This window comes from Sphaeramia orbicularis, chromosome 12, assembly GCF_902148855.1.
Source record: "Sphaeramia orbicularis chromosome 12, fSphaOr1.1, whole genome shotgun sequence".
Classification (NCBI taxonomy): Eukaryota; Metazoa; Chordata; class Actinopteri; order Kurtiformes; family Apogonidae; genus Sphaeramia; species Sphaeramia orbicularis.
In genome coordinates, this window is record NC_043968.1 from 79,693,420 (window position 1) to 79,715,666 (window position 22,247).

Consider the following 22,247-nt stretch of genomic DNA (forward strand, 5'->3'; position numbering starts at 1 on the left):
GATATTAAAAAAAACCTAAAGAAAAATCAATGTTGAGAGAAATTAAGTAAAAACCATCTCTGAGGCATTTTGGAAACAAAGATAATTTAAACCAAACTAACAATGCAATGATATTTATCCCAGTATAAAACTGTATTATAATTATTGATTGATTATGATTATTGGCAAATTTCTAATTATTAATATAAATAAATCATTATTAGTCATTATTGTTTTGTATCTCAGACCCCTGTTAGAAAAGAAACACCTGAATTCAACGTGTCCACATACTTTTGTCCACATAGTGTATATGTTGTATATCGTCGCTGTCAGGCAGAAACCGTGTAAATCCATTTTTGGTGTTGTTTGGTCTCGCATTGGTCTGACAGTTTTAGAAATATTTAACGTCTCTTAACTCCATTCATTTATTTAGAATATGCATACCTTTTCCAGTTTCCTGAAAAATAACTGTTTTGGACATAAGAGGTTTCTGTCTGACAGCAGTGACATGCACGTATGTAAAGGCTGTGAAGAGGGAACACATTCATGAGGAGTCACTTACATACATGCCTACATGGCCCTGAGGTCCCTCTGCTCCTGGTTTCCCCATGAAACCCTGACAAGACAAAAAGTATTCATGACATAAATAATCACACACACATAAAACACACGTATGTAATTGACCGCGGTGGAGGAACATGTTCACGTATCGACGTGACAAGAGAGTCTCCAGACACCACAGACGTGCAGCCCACCGCACCAGAACATGACTACTAATAGGTTTAATGCAGGGGTGTCCAAACTTTTTTTAAAGAGGGCCAGATCTGATAATGTGGAGACTGCAGGGGCCAGTGGTCCCTTCGGATGTTTTTCGAACAGTAAAAATTACATATAAAAGCACTGTTCTACAACAATTTTATTTTCATTGTCACAATATCATTTTTTTAAATGGCAATGTAACCAAATGTAAGCCACTCAGGTGTGAACAAATAAAAAAAAAAAAAACAATTCTGCCTTCCTTTCACACTGGAGTCAGATAACGTAGAACAAACGTCCAAGAAGTTGATAAAAATCTTAACCCCACATTCATTTTAAACATGACTTATATGAGTAATCATTACTCATATATTACTCAGTAATGTAAAGTCTGTTAACGTTTAAGATGAAAACATATGACTCTTACTCTTGTCTTTCACAAAATCATTCAGAAAGTAATATTTGTGTCACATCTACAAGTACATAACACCAGCAGTTAGAGGCAACTAACCTGGCAACTTGGTAGCCTGCCCTGGTGGTGAATTCATTGAACTCCCAGGTTCACATGAAGAGTCACTGTTGTGAGTTTAAAGCAGCTTGAATTTTCTTCACTTTTTCGGAACGCTCACTCCGTGCTAGCTTGTCGTATGCGTTAGCATGTTTTGTCTGCTCGTGTCTCTTTACATTGAATTCCTCAAACAAGGCAACAGTCTCTTGACAAATTAGGCAAACACAATCGCCTCGATTTTCAGGGGAAAAAATTGTAATTCCCATCTCTCCTGGAAGCGGCGGCCCTCACTGTCAACTTTCGTTTTTTTATTTACAGGCGCCATGGTTAGAAATTAGCGAAAAGGGTTCACGGCAAAGTCACAGAGCCAGATAGAGTTAGAGTGGTGCTGCCACCATGAGGTGAAAGGAGAAACTGCATTTGGAACCTTTTATGATTCATGTACTCGGTTCAACAGTCCAAGCGGGCCATAAATAAGACATTATAAAACCGAAGCTGTGGGCCGTAGAAAATCTGACCGCGGGCCGTGATTGGCCCCCGGGCCGGACTTTGGACATGCCTGGTTTAATGGATCTATACAACTCTCAGGTGGGCATACTTTTATTAATTAATTTATCATTATTATTATTTTATTTATTTTGAACATGCAAAGAAACAAAATAAAACAAGACGAAGCAAATTAAGACAAAAAAACAAAATAACATTTAAATGAACAGAATCTATCTTCACACACAATTTGTTCCACAGTTTTACTCCACAGATATCTACAGGGTGGGGAAGCAAAATTTACAATATTTTGAGGCAGGGATTGAAAGACAGTGTATGACCAGTTAGTTTATTGAAAGTCATGAGAATTTATTTGCCACAAGAAAACTGACATCATAGAAAATGTTTTTATTCTATGTGTCCTCCTTCTTTCTCAATAACTGCCTTCACACGCTTCCTGAAACTTGTGCAAGTGTTCCTCAAATATCCGGGTGACAACTTCTCCCATTCTTCTTTAATAGTATCTTTAAGAAAGTCGACATTGCTGTGTGATGTTCTGTTGGTAGCATGTTCTAAAACGCCCCAAATAGCAGAATCCAGAGGGTTTAGATCTGGGCTAGAAGGCGGCCATAAACATGATTCCCAAAAATTGCTAAAGTTGGATTTGTTGCTGTTGTCAACAAGTGTTTTGGTGTTCTTGTGTAAGATTTTAACTTCAAATCATATTTTACTGCATTTCTAACGGTCTTGTTGTCTACCACAAGTTCAATTGCCATTTTTCTCATGGATTTGGTTGGATCCTTTAGGATTTTGGATTTGAGAGCTTTAATAAAAGCTTTGGTACATTTTTTGTTGCTTCCTCCACTTCCAGACTTTCTGGTAATAGTTTTGCTCATAGTCATTCTCTTCTTTCCATTCTAAACAGTCTTTATGGACACTCCAACTATTTTTGAAATCTCCTTTGGTGTGACGAGTGCATTCAGCAAATCACACACTCTTTGACGTTTGCTTTCCTGATTACTCATATGGGCAAAAAGTTTCTGAAAAGGTATGGATAATAGTGTTAGGTATGATTATGACATCAATATATGTTTGGTTTCAAAACAATTGACGTAGTGCCTGCTGAGAAAAAACAACTAAATGTTCATTGTAAATTTTGCTTCCCCACCCTGTACGTGTGTGTGTGTGTGTGTGTGTGTGTGTGTGTGTGTGTGTGTGTGTGTGTGTGTGTGTGTGTGGGTGTTGGGGGTCATGAAGGTGAACTCACAGGTTCTCCTGGGGGTCCTGGTGAACCTGGAGGTCCTGGTTTCCCGTGGGTCCCTGTTATTAGATGAAAAACCAAACTGTGGATGGAGCCCAGGGTCAAGGTTGAACACAGACGACACATGGTTTGGATTGGAACAGCACACTGACTGAAACTGCTTTAACATGGGACACATCTCCATTGGTTACCAGTGCGTTTTAGAGTTGATTTTAAAATTCTTCTGTATGCTTTTAAATGTTTGAATGACCTTGGCCCCTCCTACCTGTCTGACCTGGCCCCCCACCCCCATGCACTCAGGTCAGATCAGCTGCAGCTTGTGGTTCCAAACACTAAAAAGAAGCTTCGCAGGGATTGTACGTAGACTCACCTGTTCACTGCTGCCTTTGACTAAAAGGCTTTTGACTTTTTAAAATGTATATTCTCTTTGAAACTCTGCACTGCAACTCTTACTTTAATATGTGTGTGTTTTATTTTTTTTTTATTTTATGTGTTGTTTTCTTACTTGCTGTTTTTAATCACCTTTTACATGTTTTTTTTTTTTTATAATGTTTTAAATGTGTTTATTTTTGTTTCTTTTATTTCAATGTCCTGTGTGAAGCACCTTGAATTGCCTTGTTGCTGAAATGTGTTATACAAATAAACTTGCCTTGTCTTGCCTTTTCTGTTGTTGCACCAAAACTGTGGAACCGGTTACCTTTAGATGTTCGACAGGCTCAGTCTCTGCCTTGATTTAAATCATGTCTTTTTTTCATTGGCTTTTAATCAGTGAGTGAGATGTTTCTTTTTTATATTTCTTATGCTGTTTTTACCAGATTTTAATTAGTCTTTGTTTTTATGATGGTTGTATTTTGTTGTTCTTGGCCTGCTTTGAACCCTGCGTGATCACTCTTTTATGTACTTACTTACTTATTTAATTTCTTGTTTTATGATTCGACAGGCTCAGTCTCTGCCTGTATTTAAATCACGTCTAAAAATGCACTTTTTCTCTGTTGGCTTTTAATTAATGAGTGAGACGGGTTTTTTTTTAGATTTTCTATGTTTTTTTGAACAGATTTTAATTACCTCTGCCATTATGTTTCATTGGGGTTTGTCTGTCTCTTAGCAAGATAACTCAAAAAATTATGGATGGATTTTGATAAAATTTCACTGACACAAGGAACAAATGATTAAATTTTGGTAGTGATGGGGCGGGGGGCTGATCTGCCTTGGCGGAGGTCTGCGGTCTCCAAGGTGCTTTTCTAGTTGTTAATTATCTTTTTTATGGTGCACAGGGTGAGAATGTTCATGGGTTAGGTATTAAAAAAAAAAAAAAAGATGACTGACTCAATGGTGAATAAAAACATTAAAAAAAAAAAAAAAAACAAAAAAAAAAAAAACCTTGAAGAGCTCCAGTGTCTACTGTACTAGTCAAAAGTATTCACAAAAGAGCTTGAATGATTGAATGAAAGCTCAGACTGTCCTCTTTAACCCTTTCACGCATGCTGGTCACTACAGTGGACAGCTATTCTACAGCTGTTCTCTTGTATATTCATGTATTTTGCTGTTGGTTTTTTGCACATATCTTTATTAAAGTTTTAACACATTACATATCTTTTCTGACATGAATTGGTAACGTTGTGTAGATCTCCCCTGAGTGTAATAGTTATAGTTTTCACGCAAATTTATCAGTAAATACATGTTTCTTCGCTTCAGAAATGAAATGCATGGTGTCCAGCTGAGTGGGCATTTTTGCAACTTCATGAAAATAGGTTCATGAGAATTTTTTTTTTATTATTATTATCACTCTTTAATTTTTAAATGTATTTTTTAACACTTTTTAAAAAATATATATATTTATTTTTCATAAGAAATTTTTCAGTCACATTGTTTTTTTTCATGATTAAAGAGAAATAAAAACACTCAGGGAAAAATCTTGGTTAAGGTTCTCATAATTCGCACATGAAAGGGTTAAAATGATACCAAAAATATTAATATAAACATTGAAACATGTCATGAGCAAGGCCGTGGGGGGTTGATCTGCCTTGGCGGAGGTCTGCACTCTCCGAGTACTTTTCTAGTTTCTTTGTTTTTATGATGGTTGTATATTGCTGTTCTTAGCCTGTTTTGTACCCTGTGTTATCACTGTTCTTACTTATTTATTCCTTGTTTTATGATTCGTGCCAGCTGTAAAGTTCTTAAAGTGCTTTATGATAAATAAAGTTGGTATACGGTAGACGATGCTGTCATGAAGACACTGAAGCTGCAGTGTTTGGAATTCTGTAATTACTGTAATTAAGCTGCTAAACAGGGCTGAAATTGATTATTATTTCCATTATTATTATTATTATTATTATTATTATTATTATTATTATTATTATTATTATTAATAATAATATTCCAAAATATTATTTATTTTATTTTTAGTTCAACACTGGGAGCTCAGTAATTAACAGAAAAAAATCTGTTAGCAGAGTCTGTATTCAATTTAAGGAAAAAAACCCACAAAATATTCATGTTGAAGAAGCTGGAATCAGAGAAGACTGACATATTTCCTTAAAAAAACAAACATATAGAACTTAAAAAAAATAAAACAAATGACCCCCTTAACCCTTAAACACTATTTTTGTGATGGCGTCTGAATGAATTAATCTCTACATTTAACCTTTTTAAAGTGATTGATCTCCATTTATTATTATATTCTTATCCTCTGTATTTTCCTTTTTTCAGTGTAAATCCTGTATTTTCTATATTTAATTCACTGATCATGTAGATGTTCATTAAAGCTCAGAGTAAATTTTGTTGCCAAATTTATTATTTTTTCTTCAGTTTTGTTCATTTTGTTGCTTATTTTGTTCCTGTTACTCATTATTTTGTTGTTTTTTAACAAATTTTCATTTTTATTGTTTACTTTGACAGTTTTTGCTCATTTTGTCGCATATTTTATTCGTTCTTACTTAATTTTAGTTATTTTTTGCTTATTTTTTCAGTCTTGTGTGTGTCTAATTAATCACCAGCTGAGGAAAAGGACTTGGACACACACATATAAATTCAACTTCTTGTCTAACTTCAGATTTTTTTTTTTTTAACAATCTGCTTCAACAGATGTAGATTCACAACAGTGCTTCCTTCTTTTCTACGTTACACCTCAGCAGATCCGTTCATCTCTCGCCTCCACAGTGAAAATCTTAACAATGTCCAGGTTTTTCTGCCAAAACAAAGAAGAAACCACTGAATGAGAATGAGGCGTACCGTGGGATCCTGGTGCTCCATCTGGTCCTTGCTCCCCTGCGATGCCCTGAAGACCCTGAAAAAGCAGCAAAAAACTGATTAATAAATAAAAAATAAAAAGAGGAAACAGCAGAGTCAATGATAGGATGAGGGTGAACAAATTGAACTTTATTTCCTGCAGTCAAGAAAAATTAGACACGTGCTGAGCTGTAAAATATTTAATCTAAATGAGATGATTGTGTAATTTGATAATGACATTTTAAATGTTTAATGGAATGTCCTTCATTATTCACTGTGTTTTTGTCGTATAAAACAGTGCTAATGTGGTTTTATTCAGTCAAACCCTGCAGGTGGAGCCAGAACAACCTGAACTGAAGGTTCTTACCGTCGGGCCTTTACCGCCGACACTACCGGCTGCACCCTGAGGACCCTGAAACGCCCAAAAACACACAAAATACACACCATTTAGATCAGAACACACACTTGTCAAAGCAGAATCACCTACATGTCACTGCTTTAAACCACTGAAGCATCATCTGAACACAAAACTTTAGCAGTTTACACTCAACACATGTTCTGAAAATCAATCTGAAATGAAAGTTAAAGCCACAACTAATGATGCAGTTAGTCACAGTGCGAACAATCAACATTTATACTTAAGAAAAGCTACAAAAGTGAACATTTTAAGAGCCCAAAACTAGTGAATAATGTCTGTTTTTGCTGGAAAAACCACTGAAAATAAGACAAAATTATTGACGTTTAATTTTCTTTTGACCCATGAGTCACTGGTGATAAGATCTGAACCAAAGCACAGGTTCAATCTGAACAGAAATGATTAAATCAGTTCAGACAATTACCGTATTTTCCGGACTATAAGCCACTACTTTTTTCTCACTCTTTGAACCCTGCGGCTTATCCAACGACGTGGCTCAAGTATAGATTTTTACAGGCTAACGGCCTCCAGGGGGCGCTCCAGCAGGAAGCGCAAAAGCGAGACAGACAGGTGGAAGAGGTGATGAAGAGGAGAAGTTTGAAGCTGAACTTTTAACGATCATTTTGCGTGTCATGCACAAACCCTCATCATGGAAAACACACAAAGAAATGCATATGATGCAGCTTTGAAGTTTAAACCAATCGATGTGTCTGTCCGAGAAGGAAATAGAGCTGCAGCACAGAAGTGACAATGAGAGCAACAATGGAGGAGAGACGTAGAAGGTGTGTGACGGAGCCTTTCTGAGGATGTTCAACTCTGACACTGAAGAAGACGACTGCAGAGGTTTCAATGAGCAGAAGGAAGATGAAGATAGAGATTAATGACTTTTCTGGGTTTCTGAACCAGCCGTGTTCCTGTCATTTTAAGCAGTTAAGGTATGGAAATAAATATTTAAATAATCTGTCTGTTTACCATCTGTCTGTGTAAATATCTCATCTTACAACATGGACGCCTGAGGCTTTTAGTCAGGTGTGGCCTATATATGTACAATATTTTTTTCTTTTAAAATTTGGTGGGTGTGGCTTATATTCAGGTGCGCTCTATAGTCCAGAAAATAGAGCATACACTACCGGTCAAAAGTTTTAGAACACCCCAATTTTTCCAGTTTTGTACTGAAATTCAAACAGTTCAAGTCCAATGAACAGCTTGAAATGGTACAAAGGTAAGCGGTGAACTGCCAGAGGTATACTAATAGACTACTACTAATAGAAAATATAACAGATACAGTATGCACAAATAATAATAATAACAGATGATGCTGGTGTTTTCTTATAATTCCAGGACAAGCATCTGTTTGGGTGAAGAGTGAGCAGATTTATGAGGTGTTTGGGTGCAGAAGCAGATGTGGGCTGGGTGTTTTCCTTTGGATGCTGTTGTTCTACATCAGGGGTGTCAAACTCATTTTAGTTCAGGTTCCACATTCAGTCCAATGTGGGTCAGACCAGCAAAACAACAATAACCTGTAAGGGTCAAAACACGGTATTCCAAATCTCTCTGACTTTTTTAGACTATTTAGAGACAATTTGACAGATTAGTGTTGTTAAATAACTCACATTTTTACTTTTTAATTCATTTTTACTTTAGTTAAACTCAAGGTTATAATAGTTTTGGATTTTTCATTCTAGTTTAGTTTTATTTAACTTTTGACTTTTTTTCTCTAATTCAGTTAGTTTTAATTAGTTTTTAGAGCAGGTTTGCTAGTTTTTATTAGTTTTGTTATTTCTAAATGCTTAGTTTTAATTTAGTTTTTTTTTTATTTTTATTTTTTTTATATCTTTTCTCTTCTTCAGCATCGTATTCATATAATTCCCAGACAGGACTCTGCTGCTTTCTCCCAACTTTAGTCTCCATGTTTCCAGGTAGAGTGGGGACCAGAAGACGACTGGAAACCACAAGTGGCAAGAAGTGACGGACCGTTAAATATCATACGGTGCCAGCAGCTAAAATTGCTTGAGCGAAATAAATTGATTTCATATCAATCCGACATTGACAAAGACGAAAACGAAGGAAATTTTATCCATACTTTTTATCCGTTATAGTTAGTTTTGTAAGCACACAATACAGTTTCAGTTAGTTATCGTTTTGTTCTTTTAATTATAGTTTTTATTTATTTCAGTTAACAAAAATGTTTTACAATTGTATTTTTTTCATCATTTCATTAGTTTTCATTAACGATAATAACCTTGGTTGGACTATAAGGGATCATCCACAACAAGGAGCCACTTTATACTGACATAAATGTTGGAACAGCAATCAATTAAAGTTCACTCTCTGACGAGACATTACTGTGTTTTGACCCGCAAATAATGTCAACGCCAAAGTTTCTCTATGTTTTTATATTGAAAAATTTTAAAATTACAAGATGAGAATGTTTACATTTACAAAGTATCCTTTAAAAAATGTGAATAACATGAACTACTTGAAATTTCTTAACAAAAATACGTGCAATTTTAACAATATTCTGCCTCAGTTTATGATTTACACATGTACATTACAACTTACAGATCACAGTGGATCTACAAATACATAAAATATTTTAGTCACAAGCAGAATATTGGTAAACATCAATATTTCCTTAGAGTTTAATGGGAGATTTTTCTATATAAAACTATATTCTGATATTAGTCATTATTGTTTTTAATCCCAGACCCCTGTTAGAAAAGAAACACCTGAATTCAACATGTCCACATACTTTTGTCCGTACAGTACATTTTGAGGAGGTGACAGTCGCCGGATACGATCGTCTTTAACCCTTTCATGCACAGTGGTCACTACAGTGGACACCTATTCTCCAGCTGTTCTCTTGTATATTCATGGGTTTTGCTTTAGTTCCATTTGAGTCGACACAGTGGATGTTCATGCACCATCCCATAATACACTGACATTCAGACCATTATAGTAACTTTGCTGTTCTTGATAAACCTGATCTGCACTGACATGTTTGGGTGTTTTGTTTTTTTTTTTTACACAAAAAGTTGTTGTTTTTTTGCATATTATCTCCATGAAATGAGCATTGACTAGTATTACATTAAGTTAAAATGTGAGAAAACATCAGACTAGCAGCATGAAAAATGTTTTTATTTCATAGTTTTCTCAGTAAATGCATCTATTTACTTAAAAAATTAAATGCATGGTGTCCAGCTGAGTGGACACTTTTGCGACTCCATGAAAAATAGGTTCATTAAAAAAAATTTCAATGGCATTGCTTTTTTAATGCCTACAGGAATAAAAACACTCAGGAAAAAAAAAATAAATTCTTGATTCTTCAATAATTCATGCATGAAAGGGTTAATTCCATGTCCTCCTGAGACCCAGCAATGCATTTTTGTCCTCTGTAGGTGGAAAAAGTTTGACAGTTTTACAAAAAACAAAAAAATGCTGTTCATTGCAAAGGACATTCCATTAAAAAAAAAAAAAATAAATAATTTAAAAAATGTCTCTGAAAAAACTGTTGCATCATGCAGTTTCCAATCAAGATGACTGTTTAATGTAAAAAGCCAAAAACGTTCATTTTCCTGGGTCTCAGGAGGATATCAACCAACACAGTTGACGCTCATGCATTATCTACACTAACATTCAGACCATTAATGTAACTTTGCTGTTGTTGATAAACCTGATCTGCACTAACATGTTTGAGTGTAAATCAACTGCTAATTTTCTCCAACAAAAACTTTTGGGTTTTTTTTGCATAATATCTCCATAACTAGTAATAGAATATGATAAAATGTGAGAAAACATCAGATTAGCTGCATTAAAAATGTTTTTATTTCATAGTTTTCACACAATATATCACTTTATGATGATGGGTTTTAAATGTATGTGTCTTTGCTTCATACATTTAATGTATGCTGTCCAGCTAAGTGGAAATTTTTGTAATCTAATGGAAAATAGGTTCATAAAAATAATTCTATCGCATTGTTTTTTTCATGCCTAAAGAGGAATAAAAACACTTGGGAAAAAATCTTGATTAAGGTTCTCATAATTCATGTATGAAAGGGTTAAACGTGGCTATTTTTGATGGTTTCGGTTCGTCTTGAAAAGTGGATTTAAAGGAAACGCTAACATTAAACTGCTCAACTGTGCACTGAAAATCTTTGAATCTCAGAATCTTGGACAACCCAGGACTTTTCACAATTTAAAAGATGCTTTTTTGTTCGGAACGAGGCTTAATGATTAATGGAAGAACTTTAGGAAGTGTGATAAATATTCAGATATACGACACTCCAACCTTCAAAGTAACTGAAGTGGTCAGACATGTAAATACTGAGGATGTGAACTCCTGTTGACACACTGCCCTCTGCTGTCACATACAGGTACTGCATGGCAAAAGTCAGTCTTGACATTTTTGGGGCACTTCCATCTGAACAGCCTTTCATTATGTCACCGTCTGTCACTTCATCAGCCGCTCTGATCATCTAATATTCACTGAAGGATTTTACAGTCAAATCTGTGACTGTGCAGCGACTTCATTTACGTATCATCACCACCAGTCGGAGCTGCTGATGGAGCGAACGTAAAACCAGGTCCCACATTATTCAGCCCCATTTAACCTCGACTGGGTCAGAACTGTAAAATAATAACATAATAATATGTAAATAATGACAACTCCAAATTTTTTTCTGGGTTTTAGTGCAAAAAAAACATGAAGTTATGAATATATTTACATTAACAAACTATCCTTTAACAAAAAAACATGAATAACCTGAACAAATATGAACAACCTGAAATGTCTAAAGAAAATTAGGTGCTATTTTAACATTATTCTGCTTGTTACTAAATGTTTTGTACCATAATGCACATGTCTAAATGATAAGTTGAGGTGTAATACTGCAAAAAAAAAAAAAAAAAAGAAGAAGAAATTTCAGTTTTTTCAGGTTGAGATAAATTAAGAAAATATCTACATTTACAAAGTATCCTTTCACAAATAAGATGTGAAAAAACTGAAAAAAAAAAAAAAAAAAAAATATATATATATATATTTTTTTTTTTTTTTACCAATATTATGCCTCAACTTATCATTTAGACATGTGCATTATGGTGCAGAACATTTAGTAACAGGCAGAATATTGTTAAACTTAACACTTAATTTTCTTTAGACATTTCAGGTTGTTCATGTTTGTTCAGGTTATTCACATTTTATTGTTAAAGGATTGTTTGTTAATGTAAATATATTCATAACTTAATGTTATTTTGCACTAAATTAAACATAATTTTGGAATTGTCATTATTTATTGGCATAATGAACAGAAAACTACATAAAACTAAGAAGATCATTTGGACTCATTATTCAGAGGTTATTATATTATTATTTTACTTTAGGCCCATGGGCTGCATGTTTAATATTTTCATTCATCCCACGGGCCAGATTGGAACCTCTGATGGGCCGGTTTTGGCCCACAGGCCGCATGTTTGACACCCCTGGTCTACATGATGAAATAGTGAACAGCGTACATGACAGGACGCAGAAGACAAACACAGCATTTACAGGTGAAGGATTGAATATGATAGAGAATGGGAACCTGTGTACCAGGCTTTCCTTCTGCTCCCCCTGGTCCAGGAGGCCCAGGTAAACCCTGAGGAGGAACACACAAACACACACACACACAAACACACACAAACAAACAAACAAACAATGTTCATCATGTTTAACCCTTTAAGGACTACCATTATAACAGGCCTAGGTTACTTTATGTTGTTTTCGCAATAAAAATGTAAAAAAAAAATGTCTTTTTTGCCAATTCTTTTTTCAGGAAGAATTTTTTTTTTTCCACTGTTGTTTTTTATTTTTTTATTTTTTTTTACTGTTGTTGTGATTTTCCTTTATTTAATTTTTTTTTTACTGTTTTTACTGAGTTTTGACCATGTAACTACTTTTTGGAGTTTAAGCAGCTCGACTGATTTAAAAAAAAAAAAAAGAGCCTCAAAAATAAAAACTACTGGGATAATATTGATTATATAACGACAGCAGGAAGAAGCTATAGTTAACAGCATTAAATAGAATCATATGTGTGCGTTTACCGGTGGGCCTGGTTGGCCAGTGTGACCCCTCTGTCCGGTCCGACCCTGTAGAAATCAGAACAAAAACACAAAAATATGAAGGAATTCACCAAAAAAAGTGTTCAAGTATCACCCAGAATAAGACACAGACTATCACCTGTGTCATAACCTCCTCAGACCCAGAAATGCACTTCTGTCCTCTGCAGAGTTTGACAGCACAGGGTGTCCCATAAGTCTCCATACTTAGGAGACATAATACATATATGGTTCTAACATGTATTTCTTTATATTTCTTCTTTATAGTTCTTCAGCAGTGGAGGACACGCATTGAAATGTGATCCCGACAAAATGGCAGTCATATAGAGCATATTATATGAATAAAAATGGTTTATGTCAAGAAACGTTTATTTTTCCTGTGTATGGAGACTTATGGGACACCCTGTATATATAAAAACAAACTAAGAAAAAGATGCTGTCCACTGCAAAGAACATTCCATACAAAAATAAAAAATCGATCGGAAAAACAGTTGCATCATGTTGTTTCCAATTGAGACAATTATTTAATGTAAAAAAAAAAAAAAGCCTAAACTTTTCCTTTCCTGGGTCTCAGGAGGTTCAATGGTTGTTTTTCCAAAATATTCACTCATTTTTCAACCACTAATCCACACAAATGTTTAGAGTTCATCATCTTTTCAGTGATATTCCATAGCCTTTATTTTACATTTAGAGGCTCCGTAGTGAATGTGTTTAGACTCTATCGACTAAAAAACCAAAACTAGTACAAATCCTCATGAACAGGACATCTTACAGCTGTAGGCATGATGTGTCCCAATATTTATGTCCATATAGTTTAGAAACGTCAATATTTCCTTCGAGTTTAATGGGAGATTTTTCTTCTTCAGTGAGATGTGAAGAAAGTAGATGTTTAGTTGTGGTAGAAAAATATTATTTACAGTCAGAGCAGGAAAAATATTTTAGAAATTCATGATTTTATTAATTCCCTCTTTGTATTGGCTTTAGTGTCGTAAATTTTTCTTATTTTTCTTTAGTTTATAATTGAAAAAAATGCGATTAAGTAATGAAAAAGTTTCACTTAGCATCACTGTCTTTGATAATCCAGCATACATTATTACAAGTACACTATATGGACAAAAGTATTTGGACACACTGAATTCAGGTGAGTTTTTTTATAAACTATATGGCCAAAAATATTGGGACACATGTCTACAGCTGTAAGATGTCCTGTTCATGATGATTTGAGATAAAAACATCAATATTTCCCTTAAAGTTTAATGGTAGATTTTTCTTCCTCAGTGAGATGTGAAGAAAGTAGATGGTTAGTTGTGGTAGAAAATTATTATTTACAGTCAGAACATGAAAAATATTTTAGAAATGTCAGATTTTTGTTGTAAATTTTTCTTATTTTTCTTTAGTTTATAATTGAAAAATATGTGATTAACTAGTAAAAAGGTTTCACTTAGCATCACTGTCTTTGATAATCCAGCATACATTATTACAAGTACAGTATATGGACAAAAGTATTTGGACACAGTGAATTCAGGTGAGTTTTTTTTTATAAACTATATGGCCAAAAATATTGGGACACATCATGTCTACAGCTGTAAGATGTCCTGTTCATGATGATTTGAGATAAAAACATCAATATTTCCTTAAAGTTAATGGTACATTTTTCTTCCTCAGTGAGATGTGAAGAAAGTAGATGGTTAGTTGTGGTACAAAATTATTATTTACAGTCAGAACATGGAAAATATTTTAGAAATGTCAGATTTTTGTTGTAAATTTTTCTTAATTTTCTTTAGTTTATAATTGAAAAAATGTAATTAATTAGTAAAAAGGTTTCACTTAGCATCACTGTCTTGATAATCCAGCATACATTATTACAAGTACAGTATATGTACAAAAGTATTTGGACACATTGAATTCAAGTGGGTTACTTTCTATTAATATCGATGTTTATTATAACCTATATGGTCAAAAATATTGGGACACATCATGTCTACAGCTGTAAGATGTCCTGTTCATGATGAATAATCAACAAAATGAACAAAATAATAAACAAAATAAACAAATTAAGTGATGAATTGAAGAACAGTGAACAAAATATTTATAAAATGAGCAAAAATGTGATATAAATATCAACATTTCCTTAAAGTTTAATGGTAGACTTCTCTTCCTCAGTGACATGTGAAGAAAGTAGATAGTTAGTTGTGGTACAAAATTATTGTTTACAGTCACAGCATGAAAAATATTGTACAAAACTGAGAGGAAGAACATTTAAAATCAGAGTCATGGATACAAAAAAACAACAATGTTGAGAGAAATTAAGTCAAAACCATCTCTGAGGCATTTTAGAAGCAAAGATAACAATTTAAACCAAACTAACCAATACAATGATATTTATCCCATAATATAAAACTATATTCTGACATTAGTCATTATTGTTTTGTATCCCAGACCCCTGTTAGAAAAGAAACACCTGAATTCAACGTGTCCACATACTTTTGTCCACATAGATGAGTCTGGAAACAGGACGACCATTTTTAAGAAACTACCAGAAATAAGTGGGAGCCAAACTGCTTCATATGAACGATACCAACAGTGGATGTAAACGTTTGCAAATACACTGGTGTTTTTGTGTGTGTGTGTGTGTGTGTGTGTGTGTGTGTTACCTTGTTTCCTCTGGGTCCTGGTTTTCCGTTGCGTCCGTCCAATCCCCTGTTCCCCTTCAGAGAAGTTCACATATTAATAATCATTTTAAACAGGAAATGCTGAATCAAGCTATTTCTACCCCAGAGGGAAGGGGTGTTGTTTTTGGTTTGGTTTGTTTGTTTGTTTGTTTGTTTGTTTACACTTTAGTAGTAAAACTGTTGGTTGAATTCACACCAAATTGGGTTTATAGCAGTGGTTTCCAACTTTTTTTGGCTCGTGACCCCATTTTAACGTCACAAATTTCTGGCGACCCCAGACATTTTTTTTGCAAAAATTAATTTGTTTTTGATCATGTAATAGTTTCTTATACTTTGTTGTAAATAAATGTTAATTTTAAAGACATTTAGTCTATATACTGTATGTTATTATGGATGGAGGCTGACAATTAATACTGAACAAACAATAACTCAATTTTTACAGGTTATTATTACTATTTTACTGGAACATTTGAGGTCATTTTGGTCTGTGAATAAAAAAATTAGATTTTTTTATTTTGACATTTTGAAGTCTGAAAGGCACCTTATAGTGATATTGACCCACATATGAACAACATGAAATAACAGGAGAAATAAATATAATTTTACCATAGTTTCAGTTGTTTCTTCAGTTTTTGTTCATTTTTGTGCTAATTTTGTTAAGTTATCATTTATTCTGTTTATTGATTTTTTTTTAATTTAATTTAATTTTTTTTTATTTCTGCTATTTCTCTTCATGTTTCTCAAACCTTTGTCCATTTTTGACAATATTTACAGGTTATTATATTATTTTACTGGAACACTTGAGATCATTCTGGTCTGTGAATAAAAAAAAAAAATAAATCAAGATTTTTGTTTTTTAAGGTTTTTGTTCATTTTTGTCCATATTTTGTTCAAATTATTATTTATTCTGTTAATATTTATTGATTTTTTTTGTTATTTTTTGTTTATTTCTGCTATTTCTGTTCTGTTTTTGACAATATTTACAGGTTATTATATTATTTTACTGGAACATTTCAGGTCATTTTGGTCTGTGAATAAAAAAATTAGATTTTTTTTTTTGGACATTTTGAAGTCTGAAAGGCACCTTATAGTGATATTGACCCACATATGAACAACATGAAATAACATAGGAGAAATAAATATAATTTTACCATAGTTTCAGTTGTTTCTTCAGTTTTTGTTCATTTTTGTGCATATTTAGTTCAAATTATTATTTATTTTGTTAATATTTATTGATTTTTGTTATTTTTTGTTTATTTCTGCTATTTCTGTTCTATTTTTGACAATATTTACAGGTTATTATATTATTTTACTGGAACATTTGAGGTCATTTTGGTCTGTGAATAAAAAATTAGATTTTTTTTTTTTTTTTTTTGGACATTTTGAAGTCTGAAAGGCACCTTATAGTGATATTGACCCACATATGAACAACATGAAATAACATAGGAGAAATAAATATAATTTTACCATATTTTCAGTTGTTTCTTCAGTTTTTGTTCATTTTTGTGCATATTTTGTTCAAATATTATTTATTCTGTTAATATTTATAGATTTTTTTTTTTTTTTTTTTAATTTCTGCTATTTCTGTTCTATTTTTGACAATATTTACAGGTTATTATATTATTTTACTGGAACACTTGAGATCATTTTGGTCTGTGAATAAAAAATTAAGATTTTTTTTTGGACATTTTAAAGTCTGAAAGGCACCTTATAGTGATATTGACCCACATATGAACAACATGAAATATCATAGGAGAAATAAATGTAATTTTACCATAGTTTCAGTTGTTTCTTCAGTTTTTGTTCATTTTTGTGCATATTTTGTTCAAATTATTATTATTCTGTTAATATTTATAGATTTTTTTTGGTTATTTTTTATTTATTTATGCTATTTCTGTTCTGTTTTTGACAATATTTACAGGTTATTATATTATTTTACTGGAACACTTGAGATCATATTGGTGTGTGAATACAAAATTAAGATTTTTTTTGGACATTTTGAAGTCTGAAAGGCACCTTATAGTGATATTGACCCACATATGAACAACATGAAATATCATAGGGGAAATAAATATAATTTTACCATAGTTTCAGTTGTTCCTCTAGTTTTTGTTCATTTTTGTGCATATTTTGTTCAAATTCTTATTTATTCTTTATATATTTATTGATTTTTTGCTATTTTTTGTTAATTTCTGTTTATGTTTCTCAAACCTTTGTCCATTTTTTTTTTTTTTTTTTTTTTTTTTAACAATATTTACAGGTTATTATATTATTTTACTGGAACATTTGAGATCATATTGGTGTGTGAATAAAAAATAAAGATTTTTTTGGTCATTTTGAAGTCTGAAAGGCACCTTATAGTGATATTAACCCACATATGAACAACATGAAATATCATAGGAGAAATAAATATAATTTTACCATAGTTTCAGTTGTTTCTTCAGTTTTTGCTTATTTTTGTGCATATTTTGTTCAAATTATTATTTATTCTGTGTATATTTATTGATTTTTTTGTTTATTTCTGTTCATGTTTCTCAAGCCGTTGTCCATTTTTGGCAATATTTACAGGTTATTATATTATTTTACCGGAACATTTGAGATCATATTGGTCTGTGAATAAAAAATGTAAATGTCTTTTTTTTTTTTTTGGACATTTTGAGGTCTGAAAGGCACCTTATAGTGATATTGACCCACGTACTACTACTAAAAACTGTGTGAGCTTTCACAGTTTCACCCAAACACAGTAAATATAGTGCACTGACCTGGAACGAACAGTAGAAGTCACATTAAACTCACACTTTGCAGCCGCAGTCGTTCATTTCACTTCATAAAACTGGACCGATACATGTACTTGGACGTTTCTGAGTTCAAGCTGACGTTTACATCAACACGTGAAGTCATTCTACTCATAAATAAACACTGACCTTTAACCCCGGGCTGCCCTGTTTTCCCTGAGGCCCAGTTTCTCCGTTGGAACCCTGAACGAACAAATATAAAGTCAGTCAGGCTCATCAGACAGCGTCATTATACGATTTAAAACAACATGTAACGTAACGCTTAGAAACACATAAAGTACTACGTCAATGTTGTAAAAATGTTAAATACCTGGTGGTGGAGCTTATTTTACTCACTGCACGTAAATCAAACTGTTATTAAATGTAAGATACGTCTCATATAGAAACAAAATGGATCAGATTTCAAGTCATTTTCTGCTACAAGTTTTAATTCTTTAACCGTTTAAGACCCAAACGTCCACCACAAAACTGTTTATTCAGTTCATGATAGATTTGACTGAAAAAGCACATTTTTCCTGTAATTTCGATGTAGTTGAGCTTGAAGAAAAGTCGTATTCTGAATAAATATAAAGTGGGAAATTGTTTTTTTCGCAGATTCTATCAAAGCAAAATCACAACCTATTTCCATATTTTCTCCGTAAGCAAAAACGAGCAGAAAATTCACTAAAATGAAGTAAAAAAAGAATAAAATAACCAACAAAATTAACTAAAATGGCCAAAAGTCATCAATAAAATGAACAAAAATGAATTACAAGTCAACAAAATAATGACATTAACAAAACAATGTATAAATGCAACATAAAAACAATAAAATAGGCAACAAAAATGAATAAAACAAAACAAAATTAAATTAAATAAAACCTATGGAGTTTCATAAATGACAGTGGATGGACACACTTGTTTCTATGGTCAGTTAATGATATATTTTGCTGAAAAAGTCCCATTTTCCTAAGTTTTCTTTGTTTTGATATAAAAACCTTGAATTTACTCTCAGCTTTTATGAAGTAAAGTCGTATTCTGATTAAATATAAAGTGGGAAAGTGGTTTTTTTTGCAGATTCTATCAAAGCAAAATCACAACCTATTTCCATATCTTTTCCATAAGCAAAAACGAGCAGAAAATTCACTAAAATGAAGTTAAAAAAAAAAAAAAAAGAATAAAATAACCAACAAAATTAACTAAAATGGCCAAAGTCATCAATAAAATGAACAAAAATTAATCATAAATCTACAAAATAATAAGTGACATGAACAAAACAATGTATAAGCTCGACATAACAAAAATAATAAAATAGGCGACAAAATTAACAAAAATGAATAAAATAAAACAAAACAAAATACAATAAAATAAAATAAAACCTATGGAGTTTGATAAATGACAGTGGACGGACACACTCGTTTCTATGGTCAGTTAATGATATATTTTGCTGAAAAAGTCCCTTTTTCCTAAGTTTTCTTTGTTTTGATATAAAAACCTTGAATTTACTCTCAGCTTTTAAGAAGTAAAGTTGTATTCTGAATAAATATAAAGTGGGAAAGTGTTTTTTTTTTTTTTTTAAGATTCTATCAAAGTAAAATCACAACCTATTTCCATATTTTCTCCGTAAGCAAAAACAAGCAGAAAATTCACAAAAAATGAAATTAAAAAAATAAAATAACCAACAAAATTAACTACAATGATCAATCAATCAATAAAATGAACAAAAATGAATCATAAATCAACAAAATAACAAGTGACATGAACAAAACAATGTATAAACTCAACATAACAAAAATAATATAATAGGCAAAAAAAAAAAAAAAAAAAGAACAAAAAGGAATAAAATAAAACAAAACAAAGCAAAATAAAACAAAACAAAATAAAATAAAACAAAAATAAAATGATATAAAACCTATGGAGTTTGATAAATGACAGTGGATGGCCACACTTGTTTTTACGGTCAGTTAATGATATATTTTTTTCTAAAAAGTCACATTTTTCCTAAGTTTTCTTTGTTTTGATATAATAGCCTTAAATTTACTCTCAGCTTTTATAAACATGTACATGATCAGTGAATTAAATATAGGAAAATACCTGCTTTTCACAAATAAAAAAAGATGAAAAACGCAGATGATAATATTATAATAAATGGTTATAAATCACTTAGGAAAGGTTAAATATTCAGAAAAATCAATTTGGAAGTATGATAATGAAAAGTGGTTGTAGACGCTTGTTTCAGGTTTAGTTAAAGACATATTTTGTTAAAAAAAACACTAACACTAAAAAATTGTCTTGATTGGAAACTGCATAATGCAACAGTTTTTTCGCATACATTTTTAAAATCATTTTTATTTATGGATTGATTTTTTTAATGGAATGTCCTTTGCAATGGACAGCATTTAAGTTAAACTGTCAAACTTTTGTCCCCTATAGAGGACAAAATGCATTGGTGGGGTTCAGGAGGATATGTTCAAAAAAAAAAAAAAAAAACCCTTTGTGTTCCAGAAAACTGTTAGAACCCTTTCATGCACAGTGGTCACTCCAGTGGACAGTTCTTCTCCAGCTGTTCTATTGTTTATTTGTGGGTTTTGTTGTTTTAGTTCCATATCAGCCAACACAGTGGACACTTATGCATCATCTCATACACTGCACTTCATACAATTACTGTAACTTTGCTGCTCTTGATAAACCTGATCTGCAGTAACATGTTTTAGTGTAAATCAATTGCTAATTGTTATTAGACTGTAATTAACAAACAAAAAGTTTTTTTTTTTTTTTGTTACATATCCTCCTGAAACCCACCAATGCATTTTGTCCTCTATAGGGAACAAAAGTTTGACAGTTTAACTTAAATGCTGTCCATTGCAAAGGACATTCCAATAAAAAAATCAATCCATAAATAAAAAAATTTTAAAAATGTATCTGAAAAAACTGTTGCATTATGCGGTTTCCAATCAAGACCATTTTTTTTAGTGTAAAAAAGCTAAAACTGTCAATTTCCTGGGTCTCAGGAGGATTTTATCTTCATGAAATGAGTAATAGCTAATATTAGAGTGTGATAAAATGCAATTTAGCAAATAGCAGAATTAAAAATGTTTTTATTTCATAGTTTTCACACAGTATATCACTTTCTGATGATGATTTTTAAATAAATGTTTCTTTGCTTCAAAACTTAAACACATGGTGTCCAGCTGAGTGGACATTTTTGTAACTCCACGAAAAATAGGTTCATAAAAAATAAATAAATAAATAAATAGCGTTGTTTTTTTCATGCCTAAAGAAGAACAAAAACAGTCAAGAAAAAAATATTGACTAAGGTTCTCATAATTCATGCATGAAAGGGTTAATTACAGTCTAATAACAATTAGCAATTGGTTTACACTAATCATGTTAGTGCAGATCAGGTTTATCAAGAACAGCAAAGTTACAATAATTTTATGAATTGCAGTGTTTGATGATATGTGTCCACTGTGTCAGCTGATATGGAACTAAAACACCAAAACCCATGAATAAACAACAGACCAGCTGTAGAATAACTGTCCACTGTAGTGACCACTATGCATGAAAGGGTTAAAATGCTCATACAGTCTTCCATATACTTTATTATCAGTGTTCTAATGTGTGAATGGGGTCAAATCCAGGTCTATTTTTCTGTACCTCGTGGCCTTTAGAACCAGGGTGGCCCTTGGCCCCTGGGAAACCTGGGAATCCACTGGGGCCCCTCTCCCCCTGGGGTCCGCTGATCCCTGCCGGCCCCTCGGTACCCTTAAAAAAAAAAACAAAAACAAACCACAACAGAGACTGTATTTTACCACCGAACCCCTGACACGTCACAGATAAAGCGGACTGTGCTGGTTCCTACCTTATCGCCTTTAGGACCTGGTTCTCCTTTGTCCCCGTCTGGTCCTCGGTGTCCCTGATAAGCACAGGACAAGTGTTCAGCTGAGGAGATTTGATGTAAAATGTGTTAATATCAGCTACGAGGACCTACCGGTACTCCAGGGAAACCCACAGGACCATGTTTGCCTGGTGCACCCTGGGAAAAATGACAAAAGGGGAACACGTCTTTAAAACC

The 22,247-nt window shown here is 32.7% G+C and overlaps 1 protein-coding gene across 1 annotated transcript in view; it reads right to left on the reverse strand.

Annotated features, from left to right (window-relative positions):
- Positions 1 to 6,117: 6,117 nt before the first annotated feature.
- Positions 6,118 to 22,247, reverse strand: part of LOC115429145 (collagen alpha-1(III) chain-like) — a 97,851-nt gene continuing 81,721 nt past the window's right edge. The window contains exons 19-27 of the mRNA XM_030148392.1: positions 22,164 to 22,208; positions 22,035 to 22,088; positions 21,830 to 21,937; positions 18,323 to 18,376; positions 15,381 to 15,434; positions 12,712 to 12,756; positions 12,213 to 12,266; positions 6,586 to 6,630; positions 6,118 to 6,276 (exon numbers count right to left, since the gene is read on the reverse strand). Coding sequence (XP_030004252.1) covers positions 6,118 to 6,276; positions 6,586 to 6,630; positions 12,213 to 12,266; positions 12,712 to 12,756; positions 15,381 to 15,434; positions 18,323 to 18,376; positions 21,830 to 21,937; positions 22,035 to 22,088; positions 22,164 to 22,208 — 618 coding nt within the window. The remainder of the gene's footprint in view (positions 6,277 to 6,585; positions 6,631 to 12,212; positions 12,267 to 12,711; positions 12,757 to 15,380; positions 15,435 to 18,322; positions 18,377 to 21,829; positions 21,938 to 22,034; positions 22,089 to 22,163; positions 22,209 to 22,247) is intronic.